Raw genomic sequence first — 24,495 nt, 5'->3', positions numbered from 1 at the left:
ATCCTAAACCTAACTAATCTAGTACCAGGGCCCATTTCAGATCCAGACCTATCCTAATCTAATCAAATCCTAAACCTAACCTAACTAATCTAGTACCATTCAGACCCAGACCTATCCTAATCTAATCAAATCCTAAACCTAACCTAACTAATCTAGTACCAGGGCCCATTTCAGACCCAGACCTATCCTAAACTAATCAAATCCTAAACCTAACTAATCTAGTACCAGGGCCCATTTCAGACCCAGACCTATCCTAAACTAATCAAATCCTAAACCTAACTAATCTAGTACCAGGGCCCATTTCAGATCCAGACCTATCCTAAACTAATCAAATCCTAAACCTAACCTAACTAATCTAGTACCAGGGCCCATTTCAGACCCAGACCTATCCTAATCTAATCCAATCCTAAACCTAACCTAACTAATCTAGTACCAGGGCCCATTTCAGATCCAGACCTATCCTAATCTAATCAAATCCTAAACCTAACTAATCTAGTACCAGGGCCCATTTCAGACCCAGACCTATCCTAATCTAATCAAATCCTAAACCTAACCTAACTAATCTAGTACCAGGGCCCATTTCAGACCCAGACCTATCCTAAACTAATCAAATCCTAAACCTAACTAATCTAGTACCAGGGCCCATTTCAGATCCAGACCTATCCTAATCTAATCTAATCAAATCCTAAACCTAACCTAACTAATCTAGTACCATTTCAGACCCAGACCTATCCTAAACTAATCAAATCCTAAACCTAACTAATCTAGTACCATTCAGACCCAGACCTATCCTAAACTAATCAAATCCTAAACCTAACTAATCTAGTACCATTCAGACCCAGACCTATCCTAAACTAATCCAATCCTAAACCTAACCTAACTAATCTAGTACCAGGGCCCATTTCAGATCCAGACCTATCCTAATCTAATCAAATCCTAAACCTAACCTAACTAATCTAGTACCAGGGCCCATTTCAGACCCAGACCTATCCTAATCTAATCAAATCCTAAACCTAACTAATCTAGTACCAGGGCCCATTTCAGACCCAGACCTATCCTAAACTAATCAAATCCTAAACCTAACTAATCTAGTACCAGGGCCCATTTCAGATCCAGACCTATCCTAATCTAATCAAATCCTAAACCTAACCTAACTAATCTAGTACCAGGGCCCATTTCAGACCCAGACCTATCCTAAACTAATCAAATCCTAAACCTAACCTAACTAATCTAGTACCAGGGCCCATTTCAGACCCAGACCTATCCTAAACTAATCAAATCCTAAACCTAACCTAACTAATCTAGTACCATTCAGACCCAGACCTATCCTAAACTAATCAAATCCTAAACCTAACCTAACTAATCTAGTACCAGGGCCCATTTCAGACCCAGACCTATCCTAAACTAATCCAATCCTAAACCTAACCTAACTAATCTAGTACCAGGGCCCATTTCAGACCCAGACCTATCCTAAACTAATCAAATCCTAAACCTAACTAATCTAGTACCAGGGCCCATTTCAGATCCAGACCTATCCTAAACTAATCAAATCCTAAACCTAACCTAACTAATCTAGTACCATTCAGACCCAGACCTATCCTAAACTAATCAAATCCTAAACCTAACCTAACTAATCTAGTACCATTCAGACCCAGACCTATCCTAAACTAATCAAATCCTAAACCTAACCGAACTAATCTAGTACCATTCAGACCCAGACCTATCCTAAACTAATCAAATCCTAAACCTAACCTAACTAATCTAGTACCAGGGCCCATTTCAGACCCAGACCTATCCTAAACTAATCAAATCCTAAACCTAACCTAACTAATCTAGTACCATTCAGACCCAGACCTATCCTAAACTAATCAAATCCTAAACCTAACTAATCTAGTACCAGGGCCCATTTCAGACCCAGACCTATCCTAAACTAATCAAATCCTAAACCTAACTAATCTAGTACCAGGGCCCATTTCAGACCCAGACCTATCCTAAACTAATCAAATCCTAAACCTAACCTAACTAATCTAGTACCATTCAGACCCAGACCTATCCTAAACTAATCAAATCCTAAACCTAACTAATCTAGTACCATTCAGACCCAGACCTATCCTAATCTAATCCAATCCTAAACCTAACCGAACTAATCTAGTACCAGGGCCCATTTCAGACCCAGACCTATCCTAATCTAATCAAATCCTAAACCTAACCGAACTAATCTAGTACCAGGGCCCATTTCAGACCCAGACCTATCCTAATCTAATCAAATCCTAAACCTAACCGAACTAATCTAGTACCAGGGCCCATTTCAGACCCAGACCTATCCTAAACTAATCAAATCCTAAACCTAACTAATCTAGTACCAGGGCCCATTTCAGATCCAGACCTATCCTAAACTAATCAAATCCTAAACCTAACCTAACTAATCTAGTACCATTCAGACCCAGACCTATCCTAAACTAATCAAATCCTAAACCTAACTAATCTAGTACCAGGGCCCATTTCAGACCCAGACCTATCCTAAACTAATCAAATCCTAAACCTAACCTAACTAATCTAGTACCAGGGCCCATTTCAGACCCAGACCTATCCTAAACTAATCAAATCCTAAACCTAACTAATCTAGTACCAGGGCCCATTTCAGACCCAGACCTATCCTAAACTAATCAAATCCTAAACCTAACCTAACTAATCTAGTACCAGGGCCCATTTCAGACCCAGACCTATCCTAATCTAATCAAATCCTAAACCTAACCTAACTAATCTAGTACCAGGGCCCATTTCAGACCCAGACCTATCCTAAACTAATCAAATCCTAAACCTAACCTAACTAATCTAGTACCAGGGCCCATTTCAGACCCAGACCTATCCTAATCTAATCAAATCCTAAACCTAACCTAACTAATCTAGTACCAGGGCCCATTTCAGACCCAGACCTATCCTAATCTAATCAAATCCTAAACCTAACCTAACTAATCTAGTACCAGGGCCCATTTCAGACCCAGACCTATCCTAAACTTATCAAATCCTAAACCTAACCTAACTAATCTAGTACCAGGGCCCATTTCAGACCCAGACCTATCCTAAACTAATCAAATCCTAAACCTAACTAATCTAGTACCAGGGCCCATTTCAGACCCAGACCTATCCTAAACTAATCAAATCCTAAACCTAACTAATCTAGTACCAGGGCCCATTTCAGACCCAGACCTATCCTAATCTAATCAAATCCTAAACCTAACCTAACTAATCTAGTACCAGGGCCCATTTCAGACCCAGACCTATCCTAATCTAATCAAATCCTAAACCTAACCTAACTAATCTAGTACCAGGGCCCATTTCAGACCCAGACCTATCCTAAACTAATCAAATCCTAAACCTAACCTAACTAATCTAGTACCAGGGCCCATTTCAGATCCAGACCTATCCTAATCTAATCAAATCCTAAACCTAACCTAACTAATCTAGTACCAGGGCCCATTTCAGACCCAGACCTATCCTAAACTAATCCAATCCTAAACCTAACCTAACTAATCTAGTACCAGGGCCCATTTCAGACCCAGACCTATCCTAAACTAATCAAATCCTAAACCTAACCTAACTAATCTAGTACCAGGGCCCATTTCAGACCCAGACCTATCCTAAACTAATCAAATCCTAAACCTAACCTAACTAATCTAGTACCAGGGCCCATTTCAGACCCAGACCTATCCTAAACTAATCAAATCCTAAACCTAACCTAACTAATCTAGTACCATTCAGACCCAGACCTATCCTAAACTAATCAAATCCTAAACCTAACCTAACTAATCTAGTACCAGGGCCCATTTCAGACCCAGACCTATCCTAAACTAATCCAATCCTAAACCTAACCTAACTAATCTAGTACCAGGGCCCATTTCAGACCCAGACCTATCCTAAACTAATCAAATCCTAAACCTAACTAATCTAGTACCAGGGCCCATTTCAGATCCAGACCTATCCTAAACTAATCAAATCCTAAACCTAACCTAACTAATCTAGTACCATTCAGACCCAGACCTATCCTAAACTAATCAAATCCTAAACCTAACCTAACTAATCTAGTACCATTCAGACCCAGACCTATCCTAAACTAATCAAATCCTAAACCTAACCGAACTAATCTAGTACCATTCAGACCCAGACCTATCCTAAACTAATCAAATCCTAAACCTAACCTAACTAATCTAGTACCAGGGCCCATTTCAGACCCAGACCTATCCTAAACTAATCAAATCCTAAACCTAACCTAACTAATCTAGTACCATTCAGACCCAGACCTATCCTAAACTAATCAAATCCTAAACCTAACTAATCTAGTACCAGGGCCCATTTCAGACCCAGACCTATCCTAAACTAATCAAATCCTAAACCTAACTAATCTAGTACCAGGGCCCATTTCAGACCCAGACCTATCCTAAACTAATCAAATCCTAAACCTAACCTAACTAATCTAGTACCATTCAGACCCAGACCTATCCTAAACTAATCAAATCCTAAACCTAACTAATCTAGTACCATTCAGACCCAGACCTATCCTAATCTAATCCAATCCTAAACCTAACCGAACTAATCTAGTACCAGGGCCCATTTCAGACCCAGACCTATCCTAACCTAATCAAATCCTAAACCTAACCTAACTAATCTAGTACCAGGGCCCATTTCAGACCCAGACCTATCCTAATCTAATCAAATCCTAAACCTAACCGAACTAATCAAATCCTAAACCTAACCTAACTAATCTAGTACCAGGGCCCATTTCAGACCCAGACCTATCCTAACCTAATCAAATCCTAAACCTAACCTAACTAATCAAATCCTAAACCTAACCTAACTAATCTAGTACCATTCAGACCCAGACCTATCCTAATCTAATCCAATCCTAAACCTAACCGAACTAATCTAGTACCAGGGCCCATTTCAGACCCAGACCTATCCTAATCTAATCAAATCCTAAACCTAACCGAACTAATCTAGTACCAGGGCCCATTTCAGACCCAGACCTATCCTAATCTAATCAAATCCTAAACCTAACCGAACTAATCTAGTACCAGGGCCCATTTCAGACCCAGACCTATCCTAAACTAATCAAATCCTAAACCTAACCTAACTAATCTAGTACCAGGGCCCATTTCAGACCCAGACCTATCCTAAACTAATCAAATCCTAAACCTAACCTAACTAATCTAGTACCGGGGCCCATTTCAGACCCAGACCTATCCTAAACTAATCAAATCCTAAACCTAACTAATCTAGTACCAGGGCCCATTTCAGATCCAGACCTATCCTAAACTAATCAAATCCTAAACCTAACCTAACTAATCTAGTACCATTCAGACCCAGACCTATCCTAAACTAATCAAATCCTAAACCTAACTAATCTAGTACCAGGGCCCATTTCAGACCCAGACCTATCCTAAACTAATCAAATCCTAAACCTAACCTAACTAATCTAGTACCAGGGCCCATTTCAGACCCAGACCTATCCTAAACTAATCAAATCCTAAACCTAACTAATCTAGTACCAGGGCCCATTTCAGACCCAGACCTATCCTAAACTAATCAAATCCTAAACCTAACCTAACTAATCTAGTACCAGGGCCCATGTCAGACCCAGACCTATCCTAATCTAATCAAATCCTAAACCTAACCTAACTAATCTAGTACCAGGGCCCATTTCAGACCCAGACCTATCCTAAACTAATCAAATCCTAAACCTAACCTAACTAATCTAGTACCAGGGCCCATTTCAGACCCAGACCTATCCTAATCTAATCAAATCCTAAACCTAACCTAACTAATCTAGTACCAGGGCCCATTTCAGACCCAGACCTATCCTAATCTAATCAAATCCTAAACCTAACCTAACTAATCTAGTACCAGGGCCCATTTCAGACCCAGACCTATCCTAAACTAATCAAATCCTAAACCTAACCTAACTAATCTAGTACCAGGGCCCATTTCAGACCCAGACCTATCCTAAACTAATCAAATCCTAAACCTAACTAATCTAGTACCAGGGCCCATTTCAGACCCAGACCTATCCTAAACTAATCAAATCCTAAACCTAACTAATCTAGTACCAGGGCCCATTTCAGACCCAGACCTATCCTAATCTAATCAAATCCTAAACCTAACCTAACTAATCTAGTACCAGGGCCCATTTCAGACCCAGACCTATCCTAATCTAATCAAATCCTAAACCTAACCTAACTAATCTAGTACCAGGGCCCATTTCAGACCCAGACCTATCCTAAACTAATCAAATCCTAAACCTAACCTAACTAATCTAGTACCAGGGCCCATTTCAGATCCAGACCTATCCTAATCTAATCAAATCCTAAACCTAACCTAACTAATCTAGTACCAGGGCCCATTTCAGACCCAGACCTATCCTAAACTAATCCAATCCTAAACCTAACCTAACTAATCTAGTACCAGGGCCCATTTCAGACCCAGACCTATCCTAAACTAATCAAATCCTAAACCTAACCTAACTAATCTAGTACCAGGGCCCATTTCAGACCCAGACCTATCCTAAACTAATCAAATCCTAAACCTAACCTAACTAATCTAGTACCAGGGCCCATTTCAGATCCAGACCTATCCTAATCTAATCAAATCCTAAACCTAACCTAACTAATCTAGTACCAGGGCCCATTTCAGACCCAGACCTATCCTAATCTAATCAAATCCTAAACCTAACTAATCTAGTACCAGGGCCCATTTCAGACCCAGACCTATCCTAATCTAATCAAATCCTAAACCTAACTAATCTAGTACCAGGGCCCATTTCAGACCCAGACCTATCCTAATCTAATCAAATCCTAAACCTAACTAATCTAGTACCAGGGCCCATTTCAGACCCAGACCTATCCTAATCTAATCAAATCCTAAACCTAACCTAACTAATCTAGTACCATTCAGACCCAGACCTATCCTAAACTAATCAAATCCTAAACCTAACCTAACTAATCTAGTACCAGGGCCCATTTCAGACCCAGACCTATCCTAACCTAATCAAATCCTAAACTTAACCTAACTAATCTAGTACCAGGGCCCATTTCAGACCCAGACCTATCCTAATCTAATCAAATCCTAAACCTAACTAATCTAGTACCAGGGCCCATTTCAGACCCAGACCTATCCTAATCTAATCAAATCCTAAACCTAACCTAACTAATCTAGTACCAGGGCCCATTCAGACCCAGACCTATCCTAAACTAATCAAATCCTAAACCTAACCTAACTAATCTAGTACCAGGGCCCATTTCAGACCCAGACCTATCCTAATCTAATCAAATCCTAAACCTAACCTAACTAATCTAGTACCAGGGCCCATTTCAGACCCAGACCTATCCTAAACTAATCAAATCCTAAACCTAACCTAACTAATCTAGTACCAGGGCCCATTTCAGACCCAGACCTATCCTAAACTAATCAAATCCTAAACCTAACTAATCTAGTACCAGGGCCCATTTCAGACCCAGACCTATCCTAATCTAATCAAATCCTAAACCTAACCTAACTAATCTAGTACCAGGGCCCATTTCAGACCCAGACCTATCCTAAACTAATCAAATCCTAAACCTAACCTAACTAATCTAGTACCAGGGCCCATTTCAGACCCAGACCTATCCTAAACTAATCAAATCCTAAACCTAACTAATCTAGTACCAGGGCCCATTTCAGACCCAGACCTATCCTAAACTAATCAAATCCTAAACCTAACCTAACTAATCTAGTACCAGGGCCCATTTCAGATCCAGACCTATCCTAATCTAATCAAATCCTAAACCTAACCTAACTAATCTAGTACCAGGGCCCAATTCAGACCCAGACCTATCCTAAACTAATCCAATCCTAAACCTAACCTAACTAATCTAGTACCAGGGCCCATTTCAGACCCAGACCTATCCTAAACTAATCCAATCCTAAACCTAACCTAACTAATCTAGTACCAGGGCCCATTTCAGACCCAGACCTATCCTAAACTAATCAAATCCTAAACCTAACTAATCTAGTACCAGGGCCCATTTCAGATCCAGACCTATCCTAATCTAATCAAATCCTAAACCTAACCTAACTAATCTAGTACCAGGGCCCATTTCAGACCCAGACCTATCCTAATCTAATCAAATCCTAAACCTAACTAATCTAGTACCAGGGCCCATTTCAGATCCAGACCTATCCTAAACTAATCAAATCCTAAACCTAACTAATCTAGTACAAGGGCCCATTTCAGACCCAGACCTATCCTAATCTAATCACATCCTAAACCTAACTAATCTAGTACCAGGGCCCATTTCAGACCCAGACCTATCCTAAACTAATCAAATCCTAAACCTAACCTAACTAATCTAGTACCAGGGCCCATTTCAGACCCAGACCTATCCTAATCTAATCAAATCCTAAACCTAACCTAACTAATCTAGTACCAGGGCCCATTTCAGACCCAGACCTATCCTAAACTAATCAAATCCTAAACCTAACCTAACTAATCTAGTACCAGGGCCCATTTCAGATCCAGACCTATCCTAAACTAATCAAATCCTAAACCTAACCTAACTAATCTAGTACCAGGGCCCATTTCAGACCCAGACCTATCCTAAACTAATCAAATCCTAAACCTAACCTAACTAATCTAGTACCAGGGCCCATTTCAGATCCAGACCTATCCTAAACTAATCAAATCCTAAACCTAACCTAACTAATCTAGTACCAGGGCCCATTTCAGATCCAGACCTATCCTAAACTAATCAAATCCTAAACCTAACTAATCTAGTACCAGGGCCCATTTCAGACCCAGACCTATCCTAATCTAATCAAATCCTAAACCTAACTAATCTAGTACCAGGGCCCATTTCAGACCCAGACCTATCCTAAACTAATCAAATCCTAAACCTAACCTAACTAATCTAGTACCAGGGCCCATTTCAGATCCAGACCTATCCTAAACTAATCAAATCCTAAACCTAACTAATCTAGTACCAGGGCCCATTTCAGATCCAGACCTATCCTAAACTAATCCAATCCTAAACCTAACCTAACTAATCTAGTAGCAGGGCCCATTTCAGACCCAGACCTATCCTAAACTAATCCAATCCTAAACCTAACCTAACTAATCTAGTACCAGGGCCCATTTCAGACCCAGACCTATCCTAATCTAATCAAATCCTAAACCTAACCTAACTAATCTAGTACCAGGGCCCATTTCAGACCCAGACCTATCCTAATCTAATCAAATCCTAAACCTAACCTAACTAATCTAGTAGCAGGGCCCATTTCAGACCCAGACCTATCCTAAACTAATCAAATCCTAAACCTAACCTAACTAATCTAGTACCAGGGCCCATTTCAGATCCAGACCTATCCTAATCTAATCAAATCCTAAACCTAACCTAACTAATCTAGTACCAGGGCCCATTTCAGATCCAGACCTATCCTAAACTAATCAAATCCTAAACCTAACCTAACTAATCTAGTACCAGGGCCCATTTCAGATCCAGACCTATCCTAATCTAATCAAATCCTAAACCTAACTAATCTAGTACCAGGGCCCATTTCAGATCCAGACCTATCCTAAACTAATCAAATCCTAAACCTAACCTAACTAATCTAGTACCAGGGCCCATTTCAGATCCAGACCTATCCTAATCTAATCAAATCCTAAACCTAACCTAACTAATCTAGTACCAGGGCCCATTTCAGATCCAGACCTATCCTAAACTAATCAAATCCTAAACCTAACTAATCTAGTACCAGGGCCCATTTCAGATCCAGACCTATCCTAATCTAATCAAATCCTAAACCTAACCTAACTAATCTAGTACCATTCAGATCCAGACCTATCCTAAACTAATCCAATCCTAAACCTAACCTAACTAATCTAGTACCAGGGCCCATTTCAGATCCAGACCTATCCTAAACTAATCCAATCCTAAACCTAACTAATCTAGTACCAGGGCCCATTTCAGACCCAGACCTATCCGAAACTAATCAAATCCTAAACCTAACCTAACTAATCTAGTACCAGGGCCCATTTCAGACCCAGACCTATCCGAAACTAATCAAATCCTAAACCTAACCTAACTAATCTAGTACCAGGGCCCATTTCAGATCCAGACCTATCCTAAACTAATCAAATCCTAAACCTAACCTAACTAATCTAGTACCAGGGCCCATTTCAGATCCAGACCTATCCTAAACTAATCAAATCCTAAACCTAACCTAACTAATCTAGTACCAGGGCCCATTTCAGATCCAGACCTATCCTAAACTAATCAAATCCTAAACCTAACCGAACTAATCTAGTACCAGGGCCCATTTCAGACCCAGCCGTGTTTTTACCACTTCTCTCTTACTTCCCTTCCTCAGGTTTCGTCGCTTCACATAAGGTTTTATTCAACATGACGGTGGGTATGAACTTCACCCAGGACGACCTCGACTCTGGTCTGATCCGCTACATTCACACTGGGCTCGGAGGAGTTCGTGACCTCATCAAGTTCGACGTCACCGACGGCGTGAACCCGTTAATCGACCGGTACTTCTACGTGACAGTCGGGGGGGTGGACGCGGTGTTCCCGGTTGTCGTGGTGAATAGGGGCGTGTCGTTAAAAGAGGGGGGGCGGGCGCTCCTCACCACAGACCTCCTCAGTACCTCCGACCTCAACTCCCCCGACGAGCGCCTGACCTTTACCCTGACCCGTGACCCTGCCAGAGGTCGTTTAGAGGTCACGGACCGGCCCGGCGTCGCCGTCACAACGTTTACACAGCTCCAGTTGGCGGGGAGTAAGGTGTTCTATGTTCACACGGCGGAGGACGAGGCCAGGATGGACAGCTTCCAGTTCCAGGTTGGTCAGAGGAGAGGGGGTGGGTGTGGGGGTGGTTGGGGGTGGGTGTGGGGGTGGTTGGGGGTGGGTGTGGGGGTGGGGGTGGTTGTGTGGGTGGGTGGGTGGGTGTGTACAGCTTCCAGCTCCAGATCAGAGGGGCTTCGATGTCTTCAGATATCCGATTGATTAATTGGCAGATTGATAGATAGATTGATTGCAACATCAAAGTGTTATCAAAGTGAAGTATTGTCATGTTATTAGACACATTTTTTAGGTGTCATCACACATTTCTCTCTTCTGTTCCAGATCACAGACGGGCGTAACGTGGTCTACCGGACGTTCAGAGTCTCCATCACAGACGTTGACAACAAGAAGCCTGTGCTGACCATTCACAGGTTACTATCTATCTATCTATCTATCTATCTATCTATCTATCTATCTGTCTATCTGTCTATCTGTCTAACTGTCTATCTGTCTATCTGTCTATCTGTCTGTCTGTCCGTCTGTCCGTCTGTCCGTCTGTCCGTCTGTCCGTCTGTCCGTCTGTCCGTCTGTCCGTCTGTCCGTCTGTCCGTCTGTCCGTCTGTCCGTCTGTCCGTCTGTCCGTCTGTCCGTCTGTCCGTCTGTCCGTCCGTCCGTCCGTCCGTCTCTCCCCCTCTCCCCCTCCCTCTCCCCCTCCCTCCCTCCCTCCCTCCCCCTCCCTCTCCCCCTCCCTCCCTCCCTCCCTCTCCCCCTCTCCCCCTCTCTCTCCCCCTCCCTCTCACCCTCCCTCCATCCCTCCATGTATTGTTGTAGGTTGGTCCTGGTAGCAGGTGAGACCAAGCTGGTCACACCGTTTGAGCTGAGTGTGAAGGACAGAGACACCTCAGACGGTCAGCTAATCTTCACCGTCACCCAACAACCTCTCCACGGCCGTCTGCTCTACAATGGGACCCGCGTTGCCACGACGTTCACCAATCTGGATCTGATTCAGAACCTCATCTGTTACAAACACCACGGAACATCAAACACCCGACATGACAGTTTCCTGTTTACTGTGACCGATGGAACTCACACCGGGTTCTACGTCTACCCGGAGACCGGTCGCGCTACGGTTCAACCGCAGAAACTGGAGATACAAGTTAACGTAGTCGACCGGACAGGACCGCGGGTCTTAGTGAACAAGCCGGATTCGACCCTGAAGGTTCTCCATACAGGTAAATGCTCAACTCTTATCATATTGTGTTATGATTGGTAAAATCCTTTACACCAAAATTCCCAGTTTTCCACAAATCCCAGTTGAAAGAGTCCATGAATCAGGATGAAAAAAAGCAATAAAGTGATCTACATTTTGCAACCCTATCTTGTGTTACTATACTACACCCTATCTATATAGGACAGCTTGTACCCTATCTATACAGGACAGCTTGTACCCTATCTATACAGGACAGCTTGTACCCTATCTATATAGGACAGCTTGTACCCTATCTATACAGGACAGCTTGTACCCTATCTATACAGGACAGCTTGTACCCTATCTATACATGACAGCGTGTACCTTATCTATACAGGACAGCTTGTGTTACTATACTACACCCTATCTATACAGGACAGCTTGTACCCTATCTATACAGGACAGCTTGTACCCTATCTATATAGGACAGCTTGTACCCTATCTATACAGGACAGCTTGTACCCTATCTATACAGGACAGCTTGTACACTATCTATACAGGACAGCTTGTACCCTATCTATACAGGACAGCTTGTACCCTATCTATACAGGACAGCTTGTGTTACTATACTACACCCTATCTATACAGGACAGCTTGTACCCTATCTGTACAGGACAGCTTGTACCCTATCTATATAGGACAGCTTGTACCCTATCTATACAGGACAGCTTGTACCATATCTATACAGGACAGCTTGTACCATATCTATACAGGACAGCTTGTACCATATCTATACAGGACAGCTTGTGTTACTATACTACACCCTATCTATACAGGACAGCTTGTACCCTATCTATACAGGACAGCTTGTACCCTATCTATATAGGACAGCTCGTACCCTATCTATACAGGACAGCTTGTACCATATCTATACAGGACAGCTTGTACCCTATCTATATAGGACAGCTTGTACCCTATCTATACAGGACAGCTTGTACCCTATCTATACAGGACAGCTTGTGTTACTATACTACACCCTATCTATACAGGACAGCTTGTACCCTATCTATATAGGACAGCTTGTACCCTATCTATACAGGACAGCTTGTACCATATCTATACAGGACAGCTTGTGTTACTATACTACACCCTATCTATACAGGACAGCTTGTACCCTATCTATACAGGACAGCTTGTACCCTATCTATACAGGACAGCTTGTACCCTATCTATACAGGACAGCTTGTGTTACTATACTACACCCTATCTATACAGGACAGCTTGTACCCTATCTATACAGGACAGCTTGTACCCTATCTATACAGGACAGCTTGTACCCTATCTATACAGGACAGCTTGTACCCTATCTATACAGGACAGCTTGTGTTACTATACTACACCCTATCTATACAGGACAGCTTGTACCCTATCTATACGGGACAGCTTGTGTTACTATACTACACCCTATCTATACAGGACAGCGTGTACCCTATCTATACAGGACAGCTTGTACCCTATCTATATAGGACAGCTTGTACCCTATCTATACAGGACAGCTTGTGTTACTATACTACACCCTATCTATACAGGACAGCTTGTACCCTATATATACAGGACAGCTTGTACACTATCTATACAGGACAGCTTGTACCCTATCTATACAGGACAGCTTGTGTTACATTTACATTTACATTTAAGTCATTTAGCAGACGCTCTTATCCAGAGCGACTTACAAATTGGTGAATTCACCTTCTGACATCCAGTGGAACAGCCACTTTACAATAGTGCATCTAAATCATTAAGGGGGGGTGAGAAGGATTACTTATCCTATCCTAGGTATTCCTTGAAGAGGTGGGGTTTCAGGTGTCTCCGGAAGGTGGTGATTGACTCCGCTGTCCTGGCGTCGTGAGGGAGTTTGTTCCACCATTGGGGGCCAGAGCAGCGAACAGTTTTGACTGGGCTGAGCGGGAACTGTACTTCCTCAATGGTAGGGAGGCGAGCAGGCCAGAGGTGGATGAACGCAGTGCCCTTGCTTGGGTGTAGGGCCTGATCAGAGCCTGGAGGTACGGCGGTGCCGTTCCCCTCACAGCTCCGTAGGCAAGCACCATGGTCTTGTAGCGGATGCGAGCTTCAACTGGAAGCCAGTGGAGAGAGCGGAGGAGCGGGGTGACGTGAGAGAACTTGGGAAGGTTGAACATCAGACGGGCTGCGGCGTTCTGGATGAGTTGTAGGGGTTTAATGGCACAGGCAGGGAGCCCGGCCAACAGCGAGTTGCAGTAATCCAGACGGGAGATCATAAGTGCCTGGATTAGGACCTGCGCCGCTTCCTGTGTGAGGCAGGGTCGTACTCTGCGGATGTTGTAGAGCATGAACCTACAGGAACGGGCCACCGCCATGATGTTGGTTGAGAACGACAGGGTGTTGTCCAGGATCACGCCAAGGTTCTTAGCGCTCTGGGAGGAGGACACAATGGAGTTGTCGACCGTGATGGCGAGATCATGGAACGGGCAGTCCTTCCCCGGGAGGAAGAGCAGCTCCGTCTTACCGAGGTTCAGCTTGAGGTGGTGATCCGTCATCCACACTGATATGTCTGCCAGACATGCAGAGATGCGATTCGCCACCTGGTCATCAGAAGGGGGAAAGGAGAAGATTAATTGTGTGTCGTCTGCATAGCAATGATAGGAGAGACCATGTGAGGTTATGACAAAGCCAAGTGACTTGGTGTATAGCGAGAATAGGAGAGGGCCTAGAACAGAGCCCTGGGGGACACCAGTGGTGAGAGCGCGTGGCGAGGAGACAGATTCTCGCCACGCCACCTGGTAGGAGCGACCTGTCAGGTAGGACGCAATCCAAGCGTGGGCCGTGCCGGAGATGCCCAACTCGGAGAGGGTGGAGAGGAGGATCTGATGGTTCACAGTATCGAAGGCAGCCGATAGGTCTAGAAGGATGAGAGCAGAGGAGAGAGAGTTAGCTTTAGCAGTGCGGAGCGCCTCCGTGATACAGAGAAGAGCAGTCTCAGTTGAATGACTAGTCTTGAAACCTGACTGATTTGGATCAAGAAGGTCATTCTGAGAGAGATAGCGGGAGAGCTGGCCAAGGACGGCACGTTCAAGAGTTTTGGAGAGAAAAGAAAGAAGGGATACTGGTCTGTAGTTGTTGACATCGGAGGGATCGAGTGTAGGTTTTTTCAGAAGGGGTGCAACTCTCGCTCTCTTGAAGACGGGAGGGACGTAGCCAGCGGTCAGGGATGAGTTGATGAGCGAGGTGAGGTAAGGGAGAAGGTCTCCGGAAATGGTCTGGAGAAGAGAGGAGGGGATAGGGTCAAGCGGGCAGGTTGTTGGGCGGCCGGCCGTCACAAGAAGCGAGATTTCATCGGGAGAGAGAGGGGAGAGAGAGGTCAGAGCACAGGGTAGGGCAGTGTGAGCAGAACCAGCGGTGTCGTTTGACTTAGCAAACGAGGATCGGATGTCGTCGACCTTCTTTTCAAAATGGTTGACGAAGTCATCTGCAGAGAGGGAGGAGGGGGGCGGGGGAGGAGGATTCAGGAGGGTGGAGAAGGTGGCAAAGAGCTTCCTAGGGTTAGAGGCAGATGCTTGGAATTTAGAGTGGTAGAAAGTGGCTTTAGCAGCAGAGACAGAGGAGGAAAATGTAGAGAGGAGGGAGTGAAAGGATGCCAGGTCCGCAGGGAGGCGAGTTTTCCTCCATTTCCGCTCGGCTGCCCGGAGCTCTGTTCTGTGAGCTCGCAATGAGTCATCGAGCCACGGAGCGGGAGGGAGGACCGAGCCGGCCTGGAGGATAGGGGACATAGAGAGTCAAAGGATGCAGAAAGGGAAGAGAGGAGGGTTGAGGAGGCAGAATCAGGAGATAGGTTGGAGAAGGTATGAGCAGAGGGAAGAGATGATAGGATGGAAGAGGAGAGAGTAGCGGGGGAGAGAGCGAAGGTTGGGACGGCGCGATACCATCCGAGTAGGGGCAGTGTGGGAAGTGTTGGATGAGAGCGAGAGGGAAAAGGATACAAGGTAGTGGTCGGAGACTTGGAGGGGAGTTGCAATGAGGTTAGTGGAAGAACAGCATCTAGTAAAGATGAGGTCGAGCGTGTTGCCTGCCTTGTGAGTAGGGGGGGAAGGTGAGAGGGTGAGGTCAAAAGAGGAGAGGAGTGGAAAGAAGGAGGCAGAGAGGAGTGAGTCAAAGGTAGACGTGGGGAGGTTAAAGTCGCCCAGGACTGTGAGAGGTGAGGCGTCCTCAGGAAAGGAGCTTATCAAGGCATCAAGCTCATTGATGAACTCTCCGAGAGAACCTGGAGGGTGATAAATGATAAGGATGTTAAGCTTGAAAGGGCTGGTAACTGTGACAGCATGGAATTCAAAGGAGGCGATAGACAGATGGGTAAGGGGAGAGAGAGAGAATGACCACTTGGGAGAGATGAGGATCCCGGTGCCACCACCCCGCTGACCAGAAGCTCTCGGGGTGTGCGAGAACACGTGGGCGGACGAAGAGAGAGCAGTAGGAGTAGCAGTGTTATCTGTGGTGATCCATGTTTCCGTCAGTGCCAAGAAGTCGAGGGACTGGAGGGAGGCATAGGCTGAGATGAACTCTGCCTTGTTGGCCGCTGACCGGCAGTTCCAGAGGCTACCGGAGACCTGGAACTCCACGTGGGTCGTGCACGCTGGGACCACCAGATTAGGGTGGCCGCGGCCACGCGGTGTGGAGCGTTTGTATGGTCTGTGCAGAGAGGAGAGAACAGGGATAGATAGACACATAGTTGACAGGCTACAGAAGAGGCTACGCTAATGCAAAGGAGATTGGAATGACAAGTGGACTACACGTCTCGAATGTTCAGAAAGTTAAGCTTACGTAGCAAGAATCTTATTGACTAAAATGATTGAAATGATACAGTACTGCTGGAGTAGGCTAGCTGGTAGTGGCTGCGATGTTGACACTACACTAATCAAGTCGTTCCGTCGAGTGTAATAGTTTCTACAGTGCTGCTATTCGGGGGCTAGCTGGCTAGCTAGCAGGTTGATTGCGTACGTTACCTTAAAAGAACGACAATAGCTGGCTAGCTAACCTAGAAAATCGCTCTAGGCTACACAATTGTCTTAGATACAAAGACGGCTATGTAGCTAGCTAGCTACGATCAAACAAATCAAACCGTTGTACTGTAATAGTTTCTACAGTGCTGCTATTCGGGGGCTAGCTGGCTAGCTACGTTAAAAGAACGACAATAGCTGGCCAGCTAACCTAGAAAATCGCTCTAGACTACACAATTGTCTTAGATACAAAGACGGCTATGTAGCTTGCTAGCTACGATCAAACAAATCAAACCGTTGTACTGTAATGAAGTGAAATGAAAATGTGATACTACCTGTGGAGCGACGGAATGTTGACCGGGTAGTTGAAGTTCAATTCGGTAGAGGTTGGCTAGCTGTTGGCTAGCTAGCTAGCAGCATCTCCTACGTTAAGGACGACAAATAGCTGGCTAGCTAACCCCGGTAAATTAAGATAATCACTCTAAGTCTACACACTCTAAACTACACAATTATCTTGGATACGAAGACAGCGAAGACAACTATGTAGCTAGCTGACACTACGCTAATCGAGTCGTTCAGTTGAGTGTAATAGTTTCTACAGTGCTGGTGGACAGTGGATGTTAGCTAGCTGCTTAGCTAGCTGCTGGGCAGATACGTTAGGACGACGAAATACGATAATTATGCAATTATCTTTGATACAAAGACGGCTATGTAGCTAGCTAAGAAGAAATTGCTAAGATTAGACAAATCAAACCGTTGTACTATAATGAAATGTAATGAAAAGTTATAAAAAGTTATACTACCTGCGGACCGAAGTGTAGATGCGACCGCTCGCTCCAACCCGGTTACTATACTACACCCTATCTATACTGGACAGCGTGTACCCTATCTATATAGGACAGCTTGTACCCTATCTATATAGGACAGCTTGTACCCTATCTATACAGGACAGCGTGTACCCTATCTATACAGGACAGCTTGTACCCTATCTATACAGGACAGCTTGTACCCTATCTATACAGGACAGCGTGTACCCTATCTATACAGGACAGCTTGTACCCTATCTATACAGGACAGCTTGTACCCTATCTATACAGGACAGCTTGTACCCTATCTATACAGGACAGCTTGTACCCTATCTATACAGGACAGCTTGTACCCTATCTATACAGGACAGCTTGTACCCTATCTATACAGGACAGCTTGTACCCTATCTATACAGGACAGCTAGTGTTACTATACTACACCCTGTCTATACAGGACAGCTTGTACCCTATCTATACAGGACAGCTTGTACCCTATCTATACAGGACAGCTTGTACCCAATCTATACATGACAGCGTGTACCCTATCTATACAGGACAGCTTGTGTTACTATACTACACCCTATCTATACAGGACAGCTTGTACCCTATCTATACAAGACAGCTTGTACCCTATCTATACGGGACAGCTTGTGTTACTATACTACACCCTATCTATACAGAACAGCGTGTACCCTATCTATACAGGACAGCTTGTACCCTATCTATATAGGACAGCTTGTACCCTATCTATACAGGACAGCTTGTACCCTATCTATACAGGTCAGCGTGTACCCTATCTATACAGGACAGCTTGTACCCTATCTATACAGGACAGCTTGTACCCTATCTATACAGGACAGCGTGTACCCTATCTATACAGGACAGCTTGTACCCTATCTATACAGGTCAGCGTGTACCCTATCTATACAGGACAGCTTGTACCCTATCTATACAGGACAGCTTGTACCCTATCTATACAGGACAGTGTGTACCCTATCTATACAGGACAGCTTGTACCATATATATACAGGACAGCTTGTTCCCTATCTATACAGGACAGCTTGTACCCTATCTATACAGGACAGCTTGTGTTACTATACTACACCCTATCTATACAGGACAGCTTGTACCCTATCTATACAGGACAGCTTGTGTTACTATACTACACCCTATCTATATAGGACAGCTTGTACCCTATCTATACAGGACAGCTTGTACCCTATCTATACAGGACAGCTTGTACCCTATCTATACAGGACAGCTTGTGTTACTATACTACACCCTATCTATACAGGACAGCTTGTACCCTATCTATACAGGACAGCTTGTGTTACTATACTACACCCTATCTATATAGGACAGCTTGTACCCTATCTATACAGGACAGCTTGTACCCTATCTATACAGGACAGCTTGTACCCTATCTATACAGGACAGCTTGTACCCTATCTATACAGGACAGCTTGTACCCTATCTATACAGGACAGCTTGTACCCTATCTATACAGGACAGCTTGTACCCTATCTATAGAGGACAGCTTGTGTTACTATACTACACTCTATCTGTACAGGACAGCTTGTACCCTATCTGTACAGGACAGCTTGTACCCTATCTATACAGGACAGTTGGGGCTGCTGTTCACCAGTAAGGTCCTGAGGGTAGTGAACCAAGAGGACCGGAGGGGCCAGGGGACCAAGGAGCGAGGCCAGCCCAGGCATGACATCACCTTCTGGGTGTCAGAGGCACCGCGCTGGGGGGTCATCGTCAACACAGCTCTGGGGAACAGCAGTGTCAGCTCCTTCACTCAGGGTAGGACCAGGACGACTGGGAGATTTAATATCTGACTCATGTATTTCTGATCCTCCATGATCAACGAACTGCACTGGTCTGGAGTCAAATTTTGGGAGATTGGACTCAATGATGGACTCAAAACTGGGGGGGAAGGTGGGAAAGATGTCAGATGATATTCAGACCTCACTTTGTCTCTGTCAGATGATATTCAGACCTCACTTTGTCTCTGTCAGATGATATCGACCAGAGAAGGATCTGTTATATTCTTCCTGCTGGAGTCAAGTCTACCAGTGATGTGTTCTACTTCACCGTCCAATACAACGGTAAGGCCTCTCTCTCTCTCTGTCTCTCTCTCTCTCTCTGTCTCTCTCTGTCTCTGTCCCTGTCCCTGTCCCTGTTTCTGTGTCTGTCTCTCTCTCTCTCTCTCTCTCTCTCTCTCTGTCCCTGTCCCTGTTTCTGTGTGTCTCTCTCTCTCTCTGTCTCTGTGTCTCTGTCTCTGTGTTTCTGTGTCTCTGTCTCTCTCTGTCTGTCTCTGTCTGTCTCTCTCTCTCTCTCTCTCTCTCTCTCTCTGTCTCTGTCCCTGTCCCTGTCCCTGTTTCTGTGTCTGTCTCTCTCTCTCTCTCTCTCTCTCTCTCTGTCCCTGTCCCTGTCCCTGTTTCTGTGTGTCTCTCTCTCTCTCTGTCTCTGTGTCTCTGTCTCTGTGTTTCTGTGTCTCTGTCTCTCTCTCTCTCTCTCTCTCTCTCTCTCTCTCTCTCTCTCTCTCTCTCTCTCTCTCTCTCTCTGTCCCTGTCCCTGTCCCTGTCCCTGTTTCTGTGTGTCTCTCTCTCTCTCTGTCTCTGTCCCTGTCCCTGTCCCTGTTTCTGTGTGTCTCTCTCTCTCTCTCTCTCTCTCTCTCTCTCTGTCTCTGTGTCTCTGTCTCTGTGTCTCTGTCTCTCTGTCTCTCTCTGTCTGTCTCTGTCTGTCTCTCTCTCTCTCTCTCTATCTCTCTCTCTCAATTCAATTCAAGGGGCTTTATTGGCATGGGAAACATGTGTTAACATTGGTTACACAAATACACAAGGGAAAATAAATAAACATAAATATGGGTTGTATATAACAATGGTGTTTGTTATTCACTGGTTGCCATTTTCTTGTGGCAACAGGTCACACATCTTACTGCTGTGATGTTACACTGTGGTATTTCACCCAGTAGATATGGGAGTTTATCAAAATTGGGTTTGTTTTCTAATTCTTTGTGGATCTGTGTCATCTGAGGGAAATATGTGTCTCTAATATGGTCATACATTGGGCAGGAGGTTAGGAAGTGCAACTCAGTTTCCACCTCATTTTGTGGGCTGTGAGCACATAGTCTGTCTTCTCTTGAGAGCCATGTCTGCCTACGGCGGCCTTTCTCAATAGCAAGGCTATGCTCAATGAGTCTGTACATAGTCAAAGCTTTCCTTAAGTTTGGGTCAGTCACAGTGGTCAGGTATTCTGCCGCTGTGTACTCTCTGTTTAGGGCCAAATAGCATTCTAGTTTGCTCTGTTTTTTTGTTAATTCTTTCCAATGTGTCAAGTAATTATCTTTTTGGTTTCTCATGATTTGGTTTGGTCTAATTGTGTTGCTGTCCAGGGCTCTGTGGGGTCTGTTTGTATTTGTGAACAGAGCCCCAGGACCAGCTTGCTAGTCTCTTCTCCAGGTTCATTTATCTGTAGGTGATGGCTTTGTTATGGAAGGTTTGGGAATCGCTTCCTTTTAGGTGGTTGTAGAATTGAATGGCTCTTTTCTGGATTTTGATAATTTGTGGGTATTGGCCTAATTCTGCTCTGCATGCATTATTTGGTGTTTGTCCCATTTAGTGAATTCTTGGTTGGTGAGCGGACCCCAGACCTCACAACCATTAAGGGCAAAGGGCTCTATGACTGATTCAAGTATTTTTAGCCAGATCCTAATTGGTATGTTGAATTTTTTGTTCCTTTTGATGGCATAGAAGGTCTTCTTGCCTTGTCTCTCAGATCGTTCACAGCTTTGTGGAAGTTATCTGTGGCGCTGATGTTTAGGCCAAAGTATGTATAGTGTTTTGTGTGCTCTAGGGCAACAGTGTCGAGATGGAATTTGTATTTGTGGTCCTGGTGACTGGACCTTTTTTGGAACACCATTATTTTTGTCTTGCTGAGATCCACAGTTAGGGTCCAGGTCTGACAGAATCTGTGCATAAGATCTAGGTGATGCTGTAGACCCTCCTTGGTTGGGGACAGAAGCACCAGATCATCACCAAACAGTAGACATTTGATTTCAGATTCTAGTAGGGTGAGGCCGGGTGCTGCAGACTGTTCTGCTGCCCTCGCCAATTCGTTGATATATATGTTGAAGAGGGTGGGGCTTAAGCTGCATCCCTGTCTCACCCCACTGCTCTTTTGAAAGAACTTTGCCAATTTTAACCGCACACTTGTTGTTTATGTACATGGATTTTATAATGTCGTATGTTTTACCCCCAACACCACTTTCCATCAGTTTGTATTGCAGACCCTCATGCCACATTGAGTCAAAAGCTTTTTTTTAAATCAACAAAGCATGAGAAAACTTTGTCTTTGTTTTGGTTTGTTTGTTTGCCAATTAGGGTGTGCAAGGTGAATACGTGGTCTGTCGTACGGTAATTTGGTTAAAAGCCAACTTGACATTTGCTCAGGACATTGTTTTCACTGAGGAAATTTACAAGTCTGCTGTTAATGATAATGCAGAGGATTTTCCCAAGGTTGCTGTTGACGCATATTCCACAGTAGTTATTGGGGTCAAATTTGTCTCCACTTTAAGGGATTGGGGTGATCAGTCCTTGGTTCCAAATATTAGGGAAGATGCCAGAGTTGAGGATGATGTTAAAGAGTTTTAGTATAGCCAATTGGAATTTGTTGCCTGTATATTTGATCATTTCATTGAGGATACCATCAACACCACCGGCCTTTTTGGGTTGGAGGGTTTGTATGTTGTCCTGTAGTTCATTCAATGTAAATGGAGAATCCAGGGGGTCCTGGTAGTCTTTAATAGTTGATTCTATTAGTGGTTTTTGTTCTTGTTTGTTGCCCAAAATGACACCAGTTTGTAAAGAATGTTTCATTCTTTGCAGCTTTTGTACCTCATTGAGAAGAGCAAACAACCAATCAACTCTTTGTTTATTTACCATCTATTTAGACAGCTGTTGGGACTCTGGTGTAATGTTGATCTGAACTTCTCAGCAGTCTCATGCTTTGGGACTGACCTTAGTCAGACAAAGAGAGAGATAGAAAGAGAGAGAGAAGACAGAGATACATTTTACTTTTATTTAACGAGTTAAGTTTAAGCAAGTCAATAGACTGAAACAACGGCCATTTTGGTTCTAATGCATGGTGTACTCTACTATTATGAACAATTCTTTTTAATTAACCCAAGATAGACCAAAGCCTTTAGTTTCCAATAGGAGAAAATTAATCATATTGGGCAGAACAAGCAAGGAGGTGGGCAGAGCCAAGCACAAGCTAGCAAGATCTTATTGGCACATTCTAGCATGTACACTACATGACCAAAAGTATGTGGACACCTGCTCGTCGAACATCTCATTCCGAAATCATGGGCATTAATATGGAGTTGGTCCCCCCTTTGCTGCTATAACAGCCTCCACTCTTCTGGGAAGGCTTTCCACTAGATGTTGGAACATTGCTGCTATAACAGCCTCCACTCTTCTGGGAAGGCTTTCCACTAGATGTAGGAACATTGCTGCTATAACAGCCTCCACTCTTCTGGGAAGGCTTTCCACTAGATGTAGGAACATTGCTGCTATAACAGCCTCCACTCTTCTGGGAAGGCTTTCCACTAGATGTAGGAACATTGCTGCTATAACAGCCTCCACTCTTCTGGGAAGGCTTTCCACTAGATGTAGGAACATTGCTGCTATAACAGCCTCCACTCTTCTGGGAAGGCTTTCCACTAGATGTTGGAACATTGCTGCTATAACAGCCTCCACTCTTCTGGGAAGGCTTTCCACTAGATGTTGTAACATTGCTGCTATAACATCCTCCACTCTTCTGGGAAGGCTTTCCACTAGATGTAGGAACATTGCTGCTATAACAGCCTTCACTCTTCTGGGAAGGCTTTCCACTAGATGTTGGAACATTGCTGCTATAACAGCCTCCACTCTTCTGGGAAGGCTTTCCACTAGATGTTGGAACATTGCTGCTATAACAGCCTCCACTCTTCTGGGAAGGCTTTCCACTAGATGTAGGAACATTGCTGCTATAACAGCCTCCACTCTTCTGGGAAGGCTTTCCACTAGATGTAGGAACATTGCTGTGGGGACTTGCTCCATTCAGCCACAAGAGCATTAGTGAGGTCGGGCACTGATGTTGGGAGATTAGGCTCGTAGTCGGTGTTCAAATTCATCCCAAAGGTGTTCGATGGGGTTGAGGTCAGGGCTCTGTGCAGGCCTGTCAAGTTCTTCCACACCGATCTCGACAAACCATTTCTGTATGTTCCTCGCTTTGTGCAAGGGGGCATTGTCATGCTGAAACAGGAAAGGGCATTCCCCAAACTGTTGCCACAAAGTTAGAAGCACAGAATCTTCTAGAATATCATTGTATGCTATGGTTTTAAGATTTCCCTTCTGGAACTAAGGGGCCCGAACCATGAAAAACATTCCCAGACCATTATTCCTCCTCCACCAAACTTTACAGTTTACACGATGCATTCGACGGTCCCGTTCTGTGTGAGCTTGTGTGGCCTACCACTTCGCTGCTGAGCCGTTGTTGCTCCTAGACGTTTCCACTTCACAATAACAGCACTTACAGTTGACCGGGGGGCAGCTCTAGCAGGGCAGACATTTGACAAACTGACTTTGATGGGAAGGTAGCAT

General features: G+C 44.4%; 1 protein-coding gene across 1 annotated transcript in view; it reads left to right on the top strand.

The window, feature by feature from the left end:
* The window catches only part of LOC135515538 (FRAS1-related extracellular matrix protein 2-like), a 118,943-nt gene that overhangs the window by 23,884 nt on the left and 70,564 nt on the right, over window positions 1-24,495 (top strand). The window contains exons 8-12 of the mRNA XM_064939153.1: window positions 10,399-10,874; window positions 11,160-11,248; window positions 11,649-12,049; window positions 19,463-19,651; window positions 19,867-19,956. Of these exons, the coding sequence (XP_064795225.1) occupies window positions 10,399-10,874; window positions 11,160-11,248; window positions 11,649-12,049; window positions 19,463-19,651; window positions 19,867-19,956 (1,245 nt within the window). The remainder of the gene's footprint in view (window positions 1-10,398; window positions 10,875-11,159; window positions 11,249-11,648; window positions 12,050-19,462; window positions 19,652-19,866; window positions 19,957-24,495) is intronic.

The sequence above is a fragment of the Oncorhynchus masou genome, chromosome 27 (genome assembly GCF_036934945.1).
Source record: "Oncorhynchus masou masou isolate Uvic2021 chromosome 27, UVic_Omas_1.1, whole genome shotgun sequence".
In the NCBI taxonomy this organism is placed as follows: Eukaryota; Metazoa; Chordata; class Actinopteri; order Salmoniformes; family Salmonidae; genus Oncorhynchus; species Oncorhynchus masou.
Note: the sequence above shows the minus strand (reverse complement) of the source record. Positions and strands in the feature narration are given on the sequence as shown.